At 48.3% G+C, this 13,055-nt stretch overlaps 1 protein-coding gene across 1 annotated transcript in view; it reads left to right on the top strand.

Annotated features, from left to right (window-relative positions):
- Positions 1 to 12,000, top strand: part of ANKRD13A (ankyrin repeat domain 13A) — a 31,859-nt gene extending 19,859 nt beyond the window's left edge. Inside the window, exons 7-15 of the mRNA XM_026515105.4 lie at positions 1,142 to 1,208; positions 2,567 to 2,648; positions 3,516 to 3,577; positions 4,295 to 4,425; positions 4,948 to 5,105; positions 6,207 to 6,320; positions 7,609 to 7,769; positions 9,266 to 9,333; positions 9,954 to 12,000. Coding sequence (XP_026370890.1) covers positions 1,142 to 1,208; positions 2,567 to 2,648; positions 3,516 to 3,577; positions 4,295 to 4,425; positions 4,948 to 5,105; positions 6,207 to 6,320; positions 7,609 to 7,769; positions 9,266 to 9,333; positions 9,954 to 10,149 — 1,039 coding nt within the window. The 3' untranslated portion in view covers positions 10,150 to 12,000. The remainder of the gene's footprint in view (positions 1 to 1,141; positions 1,209 to 2,566; positions 2,649 to 3,515; positions 3,578 to 4,294; positions 4,426 to 4,947; positions 5,106 to 6,206; positions 6,321 to 7,608; positions 7,770 to 9,265; positions 9,334 to 9,953) is intronic.
- Positions 12,001 to 13,055: the final 1,055 nt, after the last annotated feature.

Raw genomic sequence — 13,055 nt, 5'->3', positions numbered from 1 at the left:
GAAAGGTAAAGCTCTGGTCCCTCCTTTCTCTGATGGGCTGTAACATACACGTAGAACTCTGCGAACCCATCCGGACTGGGTTTGTCTCTTCTTTGAAAGATTAGGCTCTGCCTGCCTTTGGAAACACGAGATGCAGATGACCTGTATCTTCTTTGTGGGTTGGCTAACCTGCCAGTTCCCGGAGCTTCCTGCTTGATGTCCTACTTCCCTTTGGGGTCAGAGCAGAAGGCAGGCAGTTCTACGTGGGGCCAAGTGCCGTAGTCACAGTGGAGCTAGGATGTGATGTCCTAGACAAAAGGGCAGACCAGGCTGGTCAGGGCTCCCCTCTGAGTGGTAGTATTTCCCAGGGTGAGCTGCTTTGAAAATAAACCAGAGCCTCTTGGCCGCTCTTGGCTCTAAATGCATTTTTTTCCCCAGAAGTATGTTGAGTGGAGTAACTGGGTTTTCGGGCACTTTACCAACGCTGTAGCTGCTGCTGGAATGCTGGGCTACTTTAAAAGCAGTTCCACAGACCTGGAATCAATGCTTGGGCTGAAAACTGCTTTTAACACAACATCCTTTCCTCTGCTGCACCAGACCTGATAAAACGTGTGCCTCCCAAGCCGTTTTGCAGGCATGAGTGTCTTCTCCAAGCAGCTCGCCACAGTTCCTGCCCCACCCGCTCTCTCCTGAGGAGCAGGATGGTCTGTGCCTCGTTGTTCTAGGAATTCCTCTGTTGAGATATGGCTGCTCATGGGGACAGAGCCTCTGCCGTCCATGCCCACAGTTACGATGATCCCGATAAATGCTCTGACCCAGATGCCACCTCGTGGCGAGCCCTTGGATGCTGGTCATCTTCATTCATTTCTTTAGGACAGCTGTCCAGTCAATGTCACCACCTTGGTCTCCTATGCTGGCAGTTTTTGTAAAGAAGCCAAGAATGAAGGCTTTCTGTGCCAGGGGTGAGGCAAATTGATTAATAACCGTGGGAGGGGGTGGGGATGCGTAAGCCATCTGTCACCGAGAGCATCCTTTTGTGGACCATAATCATCAAGTGTCCTTCACCACCTTAAGCTGGGGGAAATAAACTGTAAAGGCTACAGGGATAAATCTGAATGGCATGTTGTACATGTAGAAATTTGTGGTGTTCACTTTTTATCAGAACTAAATCCGGATTCTGGGGCTGGAGGACAGATAAAGCAGAAGTTGTTAATGGTTACGAAGCAAAGGTAAAAGGAAACTCTTAAAATAAGATTTAATATAGCTATTTAGCTTCTATGCAAATGAGGAGTCTGTTCAGATTTTTTCATGCCTCTGTGCCATGGAGACGCTCTGGGGAATAAAGTACTGCTTAGGGTCTCTCACTTGGGTTTGTATGTTACCTGACGTTCAGAAAATAGAACAGCACGTCCCGAGGAGGCCCCTAGGTATGCCAAAGAGAAACAGTGGTGTAGAGAAGTCCAGGTGCTGGTCGTCCCCGTAGGAGTGACCGTTCCTTTAATTCTTTAAGGAGGAAAAGAAAGGATTAGACTTAAACCTGCGTGTTGAACTTTTTTTATAACCTGAGTGGGTTTAAAGGAAAAAAAAAAGGTGAAGTAGTTTTAATCAGCCTCCATTTTTGTAGTCAGCCTAATTGTAACCAGCAGCTTGACAGCCCACTCGCATGACATCAGCGCATTAAGAATATAGCTGTCAGAGTGGAGACAGCTGTCAGTCGGGTCCTCTGGCGTCTTGTCAGCCCGAGAGCTCTGCTTGCTGGCTTTTCCGTAGCCCTGCAGTCCAGCAGGGATTGCTGGCTCCTGGTGCCGGAGCCGGGCGCCGCAGGATCCTCTGGTGACCTCTGAGTGGGCAAAGATGCTTACGTCATGCTCAGCAAGACGCATTCAGACACGCCAGCGCCGTGTGTGTTTCCTCGAGTCTCTGATCGTGGGGAAGCCACATATGGCACGTACAGTTAAGTCCGCTTACCGTGAGAGTCGATCTTGCAGACCCCCACATTCCTCAGGCAGCCTTGAGAACAGAGCCCTGACTCCGGTGGTGAGACTAATTTTTTGTCCGTAGATGGAATAGCTTTTTAAATAGTGACTTGCTGGTTTCCTCGTTAAGTCTTACGGGTATAGAGAACCTTGTGTTCATTCCGTTTTCCTTCTGCCCAGCAGATGGCTGTCTAAGTCAGTCCTGTTACAAGATTACCACAGATCAGTACAGAAGCCCATGATGCAGGTTTGGGTGCCTCAGCACGATAGGAATCCAGCTGGGAGGCCTAAATATCAGGACCTTTGTTTGAGGGTGTTTAGCGACACAAAGGGCAGGCGGGAAGATAACAGCCACCCCTGTTCACTCCTCGGTATTTAAAACTGTCAGAGATGCAAATTAGCTGCTGATGCATTTCTAAGTTGATAGCTTGTATATTTCCTCTGACAGATCCTAATGATTGTCAACCATTTCTCATTTTTTTTTGCTGAAATTTTTCTTTTTTTTTTCTTTCTTTTTTATTTTTTGGCTTCAGCATTCTTGCTCTTGCTATGCTTATTTTTTGAGTTTTGATTCCCTGTGTCACTGTTTTCTTTTGCACACGTCTCTCAAGGTTTACACAGTAAACAATGTGAGTGTGATAACCAAAATCCGGACGGAACATCTGACCGAGGAAGAAAAAAAGAGATATAAAGGTAATCCTCCCTCTTTTGTTTAGCCTAGAGAGAGAGCCTTTGCTGGCTTTGTTGAGGTTTGGGGTGAATGTGGTCAGGTCAGGCTCATCCTAACCCTAACTTCCTTTTTACAAAAATTTCCTTAGTCTGACCCATTCTGGAAGGTATTACCCACAGTTGGCTTCAAGTGGAATTAAAGCCATGCAGGAGGGTTTGTTTTTGTGTTCTGAACAGCAGTTGCTGGATCTGACCAAAAAGGTGGATAAGGGTATTGGAGACAAGTTCTCACTGGAAGGAGTGATTCAGTCCAAACCCGCACCATGAAAGATGTGGACAGAACCTGGGCTCTGAGCCCAAATGCTGCCATACGTGGTTGGTATACCCCAGCCCCACAGTGGCCAGTTGTGTGGCCTTAAGTTACCTACCCTCTGTGTCTCAGGTTCCTCAGCAGTGAAATGGCGGTGCTGGGGAAGATGGGATGAGTTGCCTTATGCTAACCTTTGGAAGGTTCCCGCAGAGGGCGGCAAGCACGCGGTCACTGCAGGCTGCCTGCACCACCACCACTGTTACTAGGACTCCGGTTGGACAGATGAGGACTCTGTGCTCTGCGGCCCCCCCAGGCTCACTCCCAAACCCAAACTCTTCCTGCTTTTCTTCTTTAGTTCTTGGAACTGTTGCTCATCGAGGTTAGAGACCCTAATAAAAAACGTCCTCTAAGAGATAAATTCGCCGATGGTTATCGTAGATGATTTTACCAGCCTGCCCATAAATGAACTTCCTAATGTAGGTAGCTGGGATCCAGAACTTTAAAATAGGATGAGAACCTCTTTCTGCAGTCAACAAGGAAGGTATAATATTAGACATTAAACTTCTCCCCCCCGTCTGTAGCGGACAGGAACCCACTGGAATCTTTGCTGGGAACTGTGGAACACCAGTTTGGTGCTCAAGGGGTAAGTGGAAGCAGCGAGCTCTGAGGTTCAAGAAAGGACATGACTTTTCTATGCTGTGATGGCATTTACTGAATCCGACCAGGCCTCTCTGTCTGCAAGGCTGAAGAGCACTCCCAAGCTGAAATCTGAGGTACTCTTTTGGAAGAGAAATAGATGAGTCTTACAAATACAGATCTCAGAGGAGGGTCGTGACTATGGAAATCAGGTGCTTTCTCTGTCATCCGTAAACTTAAAGAGGATCCAGGACTTTCTGTTTTACCCAAGCACCTTAACAAACATTTTCTTACTTGACCCTTACGAGAACTGTGTGGAGTTGGTCTAGTGGCTGTCAGAGGGTCAGAAAAATAAGATTCCCTTTCCAGTGTCCCGAGCGAGAGCCTGACAGAGCTGGAACGTAAACTCCAGGCCTCCCAGATCTTACGTGCTTTCAGCTATTTCTCTTTTTTTTTTTCTTTTTTATAGTCAGGAGATAAAAATGCTAAAGAGAGTGGAGAAATGTTCGACATGGAGAGACCCGTTAGGCTTCCTGGGTCATCTTCTCACACCTTTGTAGATTTTCTTGTTCAGTGCAGTAACTTAGTTTAAAAAAAAAGTTGGTTGCGGGGGGACAACTAGAACTTCCTGGTTAGCATGTCCACCTCAGAGGCTGAGTGCCGTAGGCCTCCACTTGGGAGCACCGTTTGGCATTTCTGATTCCCCTGAGTTCTGGCTTGGCAGGACCTCACTACGGAATGTGCCACCGCCAACAACCCCACGGCCATCACGCCTGAGGAGTACTTTAATGAAGAGTTTGATCTGAAGGACCGAGACATCGGAAGGCCGAAAGAGCTGACGATTAGAACGCAGAAGTAAGGGGGCGCTCGGCGGCCACACAGATTCCTGTGTCAGAAGCTGTGCTGTTTCTTGGGGTGGTGTTGTCATTTTTGTGTCCCTTTCCTTTAAACATAATTTGGAAGTTACTTTATCTGAGAAAAGCAAAGAGCAGATTGCCCTTCTTGTTATTAGCCCTTCTCCGAATGGAGTAGAGATGGGATATAAGAATTCCTTGTAATTCTTACTGCCAGCAAGCTTCAGCTGACCCAGTGGCATGATCCACCCGCTGTCAATTCCTTCAAGCCTGCTGTCGATTCCAGCTGCTGCAGGGGGAGGTCAGCGTGCAGGGCATTTCTCCTGATGGCCAGATCGCATGGTCATCTGAATTCAGCATGGGTCTAGTCCGTCCCTTCCCTGCTCCGCATGAAGAGAAGTACGGTGGCTGGCTAGGCTGCAGTAAGGAGGAGGCTGGTGCTGTCTAGTCGGCTACACAGAAGTCATTCCATTTCCCTGTCTGGGGGGCAATGGCTTCACTCTTGTCCTCATCCGTCTTGCAGGTTTAAAGCAACGCTGTGGATGTGTGAGGACTTTCCGCTCTCTCTTGTGGAGCAGGTCATTCCCATCATTGACCTCATGGCCCGAACCAGCGCTCATTTTGCACGGCTGAGAGATTTCATCAAACTGGAATTCCCACCCGGGTTTCCTGTCAAAATAGGTACTGTCTGCTAAACCATAGGAACACCTGTAGGTTCTGCCCATTTCTGTGGGTGACAGAATGTGCTTCAGGGCACTGGGACTTTTTTTTTTTTAAGATTTTATTTATTTATTTGAGAGACAGCGAGAGAGAGCACAAGTTGGGGGGGGGAGGGGAGAGGGAGAATCAGGCTCCCGCTGAGCAGAGAGCCCAATGTGAGACTCAATCCCAGGACCCCAGGATCATCACCTCAGCCGAAGACAGATGCTTAACCTACTGAGCCATCCAAGCGCCCCGGCACTGGAACATTTTAGGCAAAAGTAGCAGACGGTAGACATAATGGAGGAGGTCACAATGATCTCTAGCTTAATATGGTTTAAGGAAGTGTCATTGGGGCGCCTGGGTGGCTCAGTCGTTGAGCATCTGCCTTTGGCTCAGGTCATGATCCCAGGGTCCTGGGAGCGAGTTCCGCGTCGGGCTTCCTGCTCCGAGAGGAGTCTGCTTCTCCCTCTCCTTCCCGCTTGTGCTCTTTCTCTCTAGCTCTCACTCTCTCAAACAAATAAATAAAGTCTTAAAGAAAGAAAGAGAGAAAGAAAGAAAGAAAGAAAGAAAGGGAAAGTCAGTCGTGGTTTTTGGTTTACTTTCTGTATCAAAATTAAGAGATTCCCCCAATCATCAGTTCTGTTTACAAATGGTGCTAACAGATATAAAAAGGGAGAAGAATGGGATACATTCATTGTTTTCATGTCAAACTGAACTTCAGCATCAAATTAGATTGTTTTTGAGGAAGACCACTGACACCAAGATCCTTTGATACGTAAGTATGTTTTAGGGGCTGCAGTGGAATGCATACTCCCACATACAATACATAGAACTTGAGGAATTTACTGTTTGGATAGTTGCATATTTACGACATGTTCTTCAGCGTGGCCTCAATTGCTTATTGACTGCGATCTAGGAAAAGCTGCTTAACCTCTCTGAATCTGTTTTCCCATCTGTACAATGGGAAAGGTCGTTAACGTTAATGTATTTTAGACTTGGTACTAGCACCGTAGCCACTCAGTAAATGGTGGCTATTATGATTCCCATAAAGTTTATTTATAAAAGCTTTTATTTTGTCAGAAATTCCCTTGTTTCATGTCTTAAATGCACGGATTACATTTGGAAACGTTAATGGCTGTAGCACTGCTGAAGAAACTGGATCTCAAAACGTGGAAGGGACCCCAGCCGATTCAGGTAAAAAAAAAAAAAAAAAAAGTTGGGCTTTGCAATTAAAAAAAAAAATAATAGCACACATCCAGTTAATATATTTATTATTCGGTTTGACACTGGAGTATCTTATGAAGTAGATCTCTGCCCTGAATAAAAGAAAATTTTAGATGTTGTTTAGAGTCAGTGTAAAAACAACTTGTAGAATATGACCCCACTTGTATTTAAAAAAAAAAAAAAGGCATAGTTTTAAAAACCACCTTTATCGAGGTGTACCGAGTATACAATGAAATGCTCCCGCTCTAAGTGTGACAGTTCAGTGCATTCCGACGAATGTGTCCCCACGTAACCACCACCACAACCAAGACGTAGAGCATTTCTATTACCCCGCAAAATGCCCCTAGGCTCCCTTGCCATCCATCCAAATTATCTTTTGGATGCCCCTCTAAGTGGATTATTTACTTAATTTTATTTTCCAGTTGCTCATTGGCAGTATATAGAAACATAACTGAATTTTTTTTTTAGTTGTTTTGTTTGTTTTACTATGGTAAAATGGTGTTCTGTGTCTTGGACTAGTTGAAGGATACATAGGCATTTGTTTTATTTTTTTTCGAGAGGGAGAGAGAGCATGTACGGGCAGGTCGGGGGTGGGAGGAGGGACAGAGGGAGAGAGAGAATCTCAAGCTGACTCCATGCTGAGCGTGGAGCCCAGTGTGGGGCTCGATGTGGGACTCGATCCCATGACCCCAAGATCATGATCTGAGCTGAAACCAAAAGTTCGATGCGCAACCAACTGAGCTACCCAGGTGCCCTGTTTTACTATCATTTTTATTTTAGTTTACAGACATCGTACATACTTTGTTTCATGAGTTTACTCATGAAATAAACTATGAAGTTTATTACTTCATAATAAAAAAGGGGAAAATACAGAGACCTGGATGTGATTGTGTACGTACACACATCGCATTTCTCAAAAGACATACAAGGAAACACTGGTTACCTCTGGATTTTGGGAATAAGAGAAGGGGTGTACGGAGGGAGAGCACTTTATTTTTTTTATGACCATGAGTTAATTTTATTAGTTAAAAAAAAAAAAAAAAAGACCAAAAGAAAAAAGCAGTATTGTGGTACTTTCTCTGTTGAAGTTATTATTCCTCAAAATTCCTCTCACATAGTAGCTAACCTTGATTTTAATTATATTAGTCCTCTTGTTTCTTAACTGAACAATTTTTTTTTATAACTTGTAAATTATAAGTTTGAAGTGGAAATTTATTTTGCTGATTCAGGCACCGGACTGTCACCCTTTGTGTTTCAGCTTCCCACGTCACAAACTTTGAGGTGGATCAGTCTGTCTTTGAAATTCCGGACTCTTACCACGTTCAAGACAATGGCAGAAACGTGCATTTGCAGGACGAGGATTACGAGATAATGCAGTTTGCCATCCAGCAGAGTCTACTGGAGTCCAGCAGGAGCCAGGTGCATTTAGCGGAACAAACGGCAGGGCGCGGGAGGGTTCGAGCTGTAGCATATTCACGGTGTTCGCAGAGATGCTCTTTTCTGCACTTGGTCTTTCCCAAAAGCTGCTTCTGTGACACCATGTGCACAGCCGCAGTCAGCAGCATTCACAGGAGTCTCCCGACAGACTTTCCTTCTTAGGTTCACCCACGCAGCCCACAGTCACGTATTTTTCGGATTATGCTGCCTGATTTGCTAGTACTGAAACCGTAGGTCCACGCTGGCTTACACCATCCTGTTTTTTCCGGAATATTGTCCACATGTTGGTCGTCTCGTAAGAAGGCGTGTGGATTTGACTCCCAGCTTCCTCCCGAAGGAAGACCAGTCACTGTGTTGTTGCTGAGTGTGTGATGAAAATGGTGGTTGACTCTGAAAGTTTATTTCTTACTCCTGTGTTTTATTCTGTTGCAAGGGGTATAATCCCAAATGGTCGGAGAGTCCCTGGCTAAGGGTAGAGCTGAGCGTACGGTGGGTCAGCGGAAGAACAGTTGCCCTTGGTCTCCTCAGGTGGTTCTTCCTCGAGGTCTCACCTGCCTGGGACAGTGCAGGGCTTGAGCTCCTCTGCCCCCAAGTTCAACTCCTTCTGTACCCACCCTCCTGTGGCTTCCTGATTCTTCTGGGGTGGGTGTCTTTCTGTGTCCCCCACCTTTTGGTGTCCTGGGCTCCTGCTGTTCATTCCTTGGTTTCTTGTTTCCTTCCATCGCTCGTTCGGCACATGTTTGCAGAGTGGGGATTCTTTGGTGAAGCAGGCCCAGCCCCTGCACTCATAGGCCCCCTCAGCTTTGAGAGCGGTACCTACACTCCAGCGTCCAGGCTCAGGTTTTTGGCATTCTGGTTTTATTCTTGAGACTTCCAGGTTGGGCAATGGCACCCTTCCCCTCCTCCATTTCCCACTGATCCATCCTTTGAACTATTCAGTTTTCTGAAGCTGCTGGGCCAAGGGCCACGGGCCACACCCAAAGCCAGCATATTCCCTTCGGGAGGCCTCCGGGGAGAAACCCAGCCCCTGGACCTCACTGTCCCCCCAGTGCGCTTTCCTTCCCCTTCTGTAACTGAGCTTATTCCCTGCCCCCCGATATCTGCATAAAACTTGTTGACCATAAATTTTGCAAAGGGGAGTGGCCAAAGTCAAAATGACAAATGTTGAAATATGTATTGTCATCTTGTTTTACAAGAATGACCTGCCTTGTTCATTTAAGCTTTGCCCAGGGCTGTTTTTGATTCTGTGTCAAGTGTGAGAGGCTGTGGCCATTAAGCAGGGTAGTGTACCACTTTCTACCTGACATTTGGGCGCCCTTTTTGAGATCACCCAAGTCCCTGTTCATTTTTCACGCCGTGCCATCAGTAACGGACATGGAAACATTTAAAATTTTGTTCTTGCTGCTTTCATCTCCTTATCGGTATGGTGCCTGTTCCTTCTAGGAGGTATTCATGTCCATCATGTTTGTTTTTCGCAGGAACTTTCAGGACCAGCTTCGAATGGAGGGATCATCCAGGCACATGCCTACGACGCCCAGTATGAGAGGTGACTGGCGTGACTCTTAAGCATTAAACTGAGGCCGACACGGGCACCTAGTGCTGATAGTTGTTGACTAGCTCATAGGCCAGTGCCATTGGCAGAAAGGTAGCCAGTAAATGCTTTTTGAGTGGTCTGATCTTCTGCCAAGAATGTATATGCTCACACAGGGTCTGGACGCCCTCAGTGGGAAGTATATACAGTTTGAAGAATGAGGAGGCTTTGGGGAACAGATGTGGAGATGAGTAGATTGTCTTTTTAAAGGCGAGGGTAAAGACTGGAAAGATTTATTTTATGGAGTATTTTCATGTACTCCAGGTGTATATGAAAGCCCGCTGAAGGGAAACTTAGGTTTCGCTTTAAAACAGATCCAAGTTCAGTTCCTGACCCCATCACTTAGCAGCTGGGTGACCCTGAGCGGGTTTGTTCAGCTCCCTGAGCCTCGGGTTTCTCACCTGTACACGGCACCCACACCTCCAGAGCTACAGGGGACTGGATGGCAACGTGGCCTTGGGGCGCGTATAAAGTGCCCGGCATGGTGTGCTCTCAGGGGACAGGAAAATGCAGACGCGGCCGTCGCCCTGATGCTGCTGGTAACGGGCTGCTCTTTTCCGCCTCTTTCCCCACAGGGCGGTCCAGGAGAGCCTGCTCACCAGCTCCGAAGGCCTGTGCCCTGGGGCCTCGAGTGAGAGGAGCCGTTTTGACAGCGACTTGCAGCTGGCCATGGAGCTGTCTGCCAAAGAGCTGGAGGAGTGGGAGCTCCGGCTCCGGGAGGAGGAGGAGGAGCTCCAGCAAGTCTTACAGCTGTCTCTCACGGAGAAATAGGCCTTTCCGCTCACGGGCGGCACGAAGCAGGGCTTCTGGGCTGCACGCGGGTGCATCACTCGTGCCCCGGGGCCGAGGGACCGCACCTCGCGTGGAGGCAGCCGACCGCAGCTGCCCGCTCTTTCCACAGAGGTGCCAGACCAGGGACTCCCAGGCCCATCCACGACACTCCCCCGGGGAGGGGCTGGGGACCGGCAGGCCCCATCTCCAGGCTAAGGGGAGGAGAGCATCGTCACTTTCCATTAGCTGTATTGGCTTGCAGGTCACGTTTTTACTACCAGCTTTAGACAAAAACCCCAATCCCCGCAAGTTTGTAGATGAATTTTTATCAAGGAGTGATAACCAAACAAGTTATTGCAGAGTCAGGGTGCTTTTATATACGGGAGCAGCGGCCTTTTTAGAGCGTGGTTTATGAGAATTTATGAGACACTTCTTTACAGTTCACCAAAGAAACGGATAATCTGTGCCGATGTCCTCTTCTGTTTTTACCTTTATACGGGGTTTCTAGGACACTATCACTGCTCGCCCTCCATCTCCACCTTATTCCCGCCCTCCCACCCCCAGCTGGAGTTCAAGAGGAGCCATGTACAGGATATGTGTTAGATGAGGCTTAACTATTTGCATCACATTAGAATATACGAATGACCACGGATTTGCCTTAGCCTTAAAAATTACCAGTAGTTTCAAAGCACCTCACTCCACGCTGAGGGGTCTGATTTGAATTTATAAAGGCAGGTCCTTTGAGAGCAGGGTCCTCCAGGCTAAAATCCAAGGCAGCTAATCCTGGCCCTGAAGGAGCAGCGAGGAGAGCCTGAGGCTTGTTCCTGAACGGGGCAGGCTGGCCAGAACATCGGCCAGCACAGAACCAAACCAAGTGTGTCGCACGCCTTCCCTAGTGACAGACTGCCACGGAGAGGCCAAGGCGGACCCCACCATAGGCCTAGGCTCCCTAGAGAGGAAGGGGTGGCCTTGCAGGTAGAAAGGGAGCTACGAGCGGAAGTCAGTAGCTCTGGATTCAAAAGGGAAAATGAGGATTCCGCATTGCTTTTTAGAGTTCAAATCAACATCTTTCTGGATAAATATATTTTTTAACAGAATCTTTTTATTATTTTTAAAAGATATAAAAACAACTGCTCCCATCAGTAGCAATACGAGGTTATACATTTTAACCAGGTTTTCTCAGGCCTTTTTTGGATACCTTTAGTAGTTGAACGATTTTATCTGACCCTTCTGTAAATAAGCACCGCCCACCGCCCAGAAGAACCCCGGGCAGGAGAGCTGAGGGCGCCCTCCCTCCGGCCCGTCGCTCGTCCCCGCAGGCTGCACTGACGTGCCCTGGTCACAGTGGCCTCCTCAGCTCCGCATCTGTTTCCTATCTGCTGCGCTGCTCTCGGGACTACGTTGCCGTCAGCGTCTGTACCCTCCAGTTAGCGTTGCCAGTAAAATGTTCTTCGTCACGGAGAACTGTGCTCTGGATTCCACATAACCAGCTGCCTTTTTTGTCGTGGTCCAACCGGAACTTCTGTCGCGCACACGAGGCCAGTAGACCGCGGCGGCCCGTTGGCGTCAGGCGCCCAGCTCGGCCTTCTGTTCGCTCCGCGTTCACCCTGAGCGCAGACGCTTCTCGGGAGTGGCTGCGGCCAGGCCACATCGCTCACTCGCTCGGGTGAAGCATCGGTCGTGTCTGTGTTTGCATTCCACTGTGCTGCTTCCTGAGGACGAGGACTCCCCAGGAGGTCACTCAGAAAGGGACTGAGCGTTGTGTCCACCTGCTGCAGCATTTTTCATCTATGTGTTCACTCTCTTAAAATGCAAATAAAGATTGCTTCCCGAGAGGGTGCTCGCACAGTATCCCGGCCAGCCTTTGAGTCCTTCTCCCCTTTCACGTGGTTTTTCTAGTTGCTGAATGTCCCCACACTTCGTGTTACGTATGTGACTGGGACGTGAGAATGCCTCGAGACACTCGGCGTCCATCGCAGAGGTGACCTGCTCCTCTCAGCCTTCCCACCAGGGCCGTACGGTCCGCACGCCCCACGCTGCTCGTTTCACACGGGCTGCTGGGAGACCCTGCCGTCGTCCCGCTGGGGGGGGGGCTGGCCCTTGTGGAGTCCCGGAAGCCATGCCAACATCCCATCTGTCCTGGGACGGGAGATGCTCTCCCCTCTGAGGCCGAAGTGCTCTGTGAGGCTGTTCTTAGAAGTTCAGGTGATAATCAGGGCTTCCAGATTTATCCTACACCCAATTATGTCAGTATTAAAAAAAGGGGGTGGGGGTGGGGGTGCGCCTGGTGGCTCAGTCAGTTAAGTGTCTGCCTTCGGTCCAGGTCGTGATCCCAGGGTCCTGGGGATCGAGTCCCTGCATCGGGCTTCCTGCTCAGCGGGAAGCCTGCTTCTTCTTCTCCCTCTGCCCTTACCCCGTTAGTGCTGTTTCTCTCTCAAAAAAATCTTAAAAAAAAACCCACAAAAAAATACAAACGGAGGCAGTGACCATTAAAAAAACATTTGGGCTCCAGAAATGAGGCCTCAGTATTTCCAGGAAGATGTGAAGGAGCTGCTTTGCTCTGAGGGAAAGTAGACAATACTCTGAGCCAGTGGGGCACTATGAAGAAAACTCAGTCGCCTTAGGCCAAGAGATGCAATAGCTGTGCATTACTTAATTAAAAAACTAATAGTTTCTTCACCTGTAGGTTCATGAAAGCTTAGGCGGTTCAATACCAGCAGGAAACGGAGCCACTTCTGCGTGGAAGACAGTGCCAGGAACTAAGCGTAATAGTACTCTAGTAATAGTACTCTAGTAATAGTACTCTAGGCACGCTGCTCCATGAGCAAGCTCCACACGCCACACGGAACGTGACGTGGCCGCCTCTCGAGGAAGCGAAGTTGGCTCTACGTCATGACAGGAAAGAG

Source organism: Ursus arctos, unplaced genomic scaffold, assembly GCF_023065955.2.
Source record: "Ursus arctos isolate Adak ecotype North America unplaced genomic scaffold, UrsArc2.0 scaffold_34, whole genome shotgun sequence".
Lineage (NCBI taxonomy): Eukaryota > Metazoa > Chordata > Mammalia > Carnivora > Ursidae > Ursus > Ursus arctos.
Note: the sequence above shows the minus strand (reverse complement) of the source record. Positions and strands in the feature narration are given on the sequence as shown.